General features: G+C 30.5%; 1 protein-coding gene across 1 annotated transcript; it reads right to left on the bottom strand.

Moving 5' to 3' along the window:
* Positions 1-2,652: 2,652 nt before the first annotated feature.
* LOC109341445 lies at positions 2,653-2,994 on the bottom strand. The gene has a single exon (XM_019579356.1). It carries the CDS (start codon positions 2,992-2,994, stop codon positions 2,653-2,655), a length of 342 nt encoding a protein of 113 aa, XP_019434901.1.
* Between the last annotated feature and the right edge of the window lie 1,659 nt (positions 2,995-4,653).

Raw genomic sequence — 4,653 nt, 5'->3', positions numbered from 1 at the left:
ATCTTATTTATTGATGGTTCAGATACATATGACATATTAATTATTGACGACTTTTATATCTACAAGAAACGACATTAATGAATATTTGATTACTTTATTTTGAAATTTGCATAAAATGAATCCTTATTTAAAAGTTAGGGTAAAACTTTAAAAGATAAGGACAACATTGACCATCTACCGTCATTCCCATTATCCTAGAAAGAAGAGGTAGTACGACAACCACTCACCACTTTCTATTTGAAGGGAAAAGAAGATATGGTTCGGTTCGTTCACCGATCTCCCAAATTCTTACTTAAACTATAAAATTTTTAAAAGTTTTAATATATTTAATTAAATTAGTACTAAAACTCAAAGTACATAATACCCGTATGTTAACATTTTTAATGACATAATACTCATATGAAACCCATACATAATACAAATAAACCATAATGAATAAAACATAAAATTAATAATAGTGTAATAACATAAAAACACAAACTAAACATATAAACTTAACCCATATATTGCATAAATAAAGACCCAGCAATCTAAATGACAAACTAACGAATGAGAAATTTAAAATAAATACAAATAAAGTAAATAATAATAATAATAATAATACACAATACACAAAAAGAAAAGGATTAGAAAGAAACGGGAATGGAAGAATAGAAGGGGATGAAGAAGAAGACTCCCTGGCCATTGCCGTTCACGGCCAGGGGTTGCCGGCGGCGCTCCTATAGGCCAAGCCGCTCCTCTAGGGCCAGTTGAGACGTCCAGGACATGTTTGGGCACACCGCTGGAGAATAAAAACCATGGACAATGGTGGTACCGACTTGGGAGTACCACACACGGTGGGAGGAGCACCAGGGACTGATGTAGGAGACCCGCTGGGGTTTCCTTCCCTGGTCTTGTCATAGACCGACATCTAGGAAGCTTGTTAGGCCGTATAGTGGTCTGCGTCAATGTTCAGCGGTACTCCACCATAAAGAAATGGCTTCCGGTGATTTCCCAACCATACCCATTAGCATTTCACGCAAGAATGTCTTTGATATTATCAAGACCCCATTTTGTTTGGTTCGTTTTTGGTTCATATTATATGATTAATAACCATGAAATGATAATATGAACATGGCAAATACACTGTTAATGTACAAGTTAAGAAATGTATGACATATAACAGTGAATTCAAACAATGAATGAAAGGATAGAGAAGGAAAAAAGGAAACAGTGACAAGGTGGAAGAGATACCTCTTGTTTTGGCTATTGGAATGATTATGTTTGTTATTCTCTTCTTCTCCTTTTCTTACCAAAAGCTGCTCAATCTTTTCTGCTGGAGGCTAGTGTATTTTTTTGGATATGGATTTCTTGCTTAAGGTACTAAACCTTGGTTTAGGGATAAGGCTGCCAATTTTTTTAAAAAAAAGCTCTTGAGTGTCCTCTCCTGTTGTTAGTTAAGTGGGTCTTTATGTAGACCTCTTAGAATTAGGTTCAGGGTTACTGAAAAGCCTTAAGATAATTACTACCTAGTCCTGTGAGTGTTTTTTTAATTGCGACCCAGTCCCTGAACTTCCTTAAAATTTAAAAAAAGACCCGGACAAAATTAGGTATTCACACTACCTAAACATGAAATCTTTTGAACATTTCAAATGATTCATATTTATGTGTCATGCGATATAAAAACCATATCTACATATATCATGAATGAAAGTAATAAAATAAGAACATCCTCCTTTGGCTTGAATTTTCATATGCCCACATACATCTGTATGTATTAGTCCTAGTAATTTGGAAGCTCTCTCTCCACTTCCCAAAAATGAAGATCTAATCATTTTTCCTTTAAGACAAGATTCACAAGTTGTATATGATTCATAATCATAATGATCAAGGTAACCTTCCTTGTGTAACTTGTTAATTCTTTTCTCTCCAATATGACCAAGCCTACAATACTAAAGATATGTTTTGTTCAATATCATATCTCTTTTCCTCTTATGAACATGCATTATTGAATTGAAGTTCACATTTGATAAAACATAAATGTCATGTTGGAGAAACTCATTCACATATAAATCATCATTATGATAAATAGATCAAATGTTATTATTTAAAATAATACAAAATCCTAGTTTACCCAACATTGAAATTGAAATTATGTTTGAAACAAATTTCGGAACATAATAACAACAGTCCAATACTAGAACTTCTCCCGTTGACATTTTTAAAGAAATTGGTCCTATGGCTAAGGCATCAATAATTTCTCCATTCCCAACTTGGAGACTGACTTCTCATTTCTTGAACCATCTAATGATTTGTAGCCCCTGCAACATATTGCAGATGTTAAAACTACTGGCAGTATCTAATATCCATATTGAAGAATCAGTTACATATAAAGAAAACATGTAAACAATTTTCATGAAAGTCTCACCTTGCTTCTCATTTTTTAGATAATCAAGATATTTCTTGCAGTTTTTTTTCCACTGACCTTTCTCCTTGCAGAAGAAAAATTCAATATTGTTTTAGTTAGTTCTATATCTCTTATAAGTTTTGGTCACACCACCCATAGGAGTAAGCTTCTTCTTTAGTTTAAAATTTTTCTTATTCCTTTTAGAGGAGTTTCCGACCACTATGACAGTTCCAGTTTTATTTTCAGAGGTAATTTGATTTTGATAATCAATCAACACTATTAAGAATCTCATGCAAATCACAATTCATTTTGTTCATATTGAAATTAACAATGAATTGTGAAAATGATTCAGGAAGGGACTCAAGAATCAAATCTTGAGAAAACGTTTTTCCAATTTTGCACTCTAACATCTCAAGTTGTTCAAAAAGATCAATCATTTTCAGCAAGTGAGGTCCACCTTGACCCTTTGCAGGCATTGATGACCTAAACAACCTTTTGGATAATTGGCATCTCACAGTCTTGCTTTGACCATAGTACATCTTCTTAAGATGCTCAATGATAGCAGTTGGATTCATATCCTGGTGTTGCCTCTGAAGTTCATAACCCATGGATGTTAAGATAATGCATTTAGTATTCAAACAATCTTCCTTGTATTTCTCATATACTTTGGTTGCTTTAACATTATACAGTCCGCTAGAGCAGCCATAGTGAGTCCATCAATGGTGTTAAGGAGCTTTTCATGCTTGAGAACTATTCTCAGGTTATGATACCAATCACCATAATTGGCTCCAACTAGTATGGAGGTTTCAAGAACGGAGCACAATGATATAGTACACATTTTGGAAATCTAAAGGCAATAAATACATTTACAATAAATGTTAGAGACAAAATTATTATAATCAAAGACATTATTATTTCTTTTAATTGAAATAAATAAATTCTTCTAACAATATGAATGACCCACATGGTAGTCAAATCATTTCTTATACATACTTTAAAATATTTAAATGTATCATCTACAATTTCATTGAAAAATACATACCAATATAACCCTGTTTGTCAAGTCATTCCTATTAGTATATGTGCTTTGAACAATTTAATTTTACACTTCCCTAGTTGTCACGTCGTTTCTTGTCATTAAATTTTAAACAAATATCATATATGAAAATTGATTCAATTTATAAATCACCTGGTGATGAGATTGTTCCTTGCCATTAAATTCTAATAAAATATCATGACATATTATAAAAACTAAAAATATAACACATCACCACATATTGTAAACAAAAAACATCACATATCATGTCATGTTATAAAAATAGCAAAGATCATGACACTGCTTTAACATCTCTATATTTTGACTCTTAAAATGCATAAGCATATAGAAATACGGTGAAAAAGAAAAATTACTAATTTATCTTTACCTTTTTATACCTATTGACTTGAAAATCAGAATGTAAAAAATAAAATTTCTTCTTTACAATTTTATTATGGTATGCACAGAGGAAGGAAAGTGTTACACATTTCGTTTTCTTTTAATTACAAGTAACATGTGCATACTGGAGATTGCAGCAAAAAATATATACAAGAATTTCGTGATCCACATGCTAAGAGTATATTTAAAAATCTTATTATTTTAATCATCAATTCAAGGAAAATCCAGTAGTTTAAATTAGTAAGTTGATCTAAACTATTAATTTTTTTTAAAATTGATGACTAAGATGTGGAATAAATTTTTTTTATATTATACGTAACATGCATGTCACCGAAAGCAATAGTACATTGGCAATGTCACAAAAAACATAACTGAGAGACAGTCTCTTCTTCTTTATTACTCTCTCATTCAATGAGAAAAAATATGCATACTGATAGTATAAGAGTTTCATATACTATCAATTTATTATCTATGGTTTATATTCAATTTTTATTGACTTTTAGAAAAAAGTTATACAAATGAATAACAAATGATATACTGACTATATATGTTCTTCCAATATCAATATATAAATATTATATTATATATTTGTATATTATATATAATAACAGTCATGTCAACAAAAACATATATATAAATTAAACACAAAAATCATGCTCTGGTACCAATTTAAAGTAGTTTTATTATGTTTTTAACACAAGGGAAAATAAATATAGACCTATTTGTATCTAAAATTATATATAATAAAAAACTACATATAAAATGTGTATCCTAATTTTTGAATCTTTAAAGTTGTTATTCAAAATTATAAAGAATCTACACGTATATTTAT

This window comes from Lupinus angustifolius, unplaced genomic scaffold (assembly GCF_001865875.1).
Source record: "Lupinus angustifolius cultivar Tanjil unplaced genomic scaffold, LupAngTanjil_v1.0 Scaffold_464, whole genome shotgun sequence".
Taxonomy (NCBI): domain Eukaryota; kingdom Viridiplantae; phylum Streptophyta; class Magnoliopsida; order Fabales; family Fabaceae; genus Lupinus; species Lupinus angustifolius.
The sequence above is the reverse complement of the archived record's forward strand: the minus strand, read 5'-3'. Positions and strand labels throughout refer to the sequence as shown.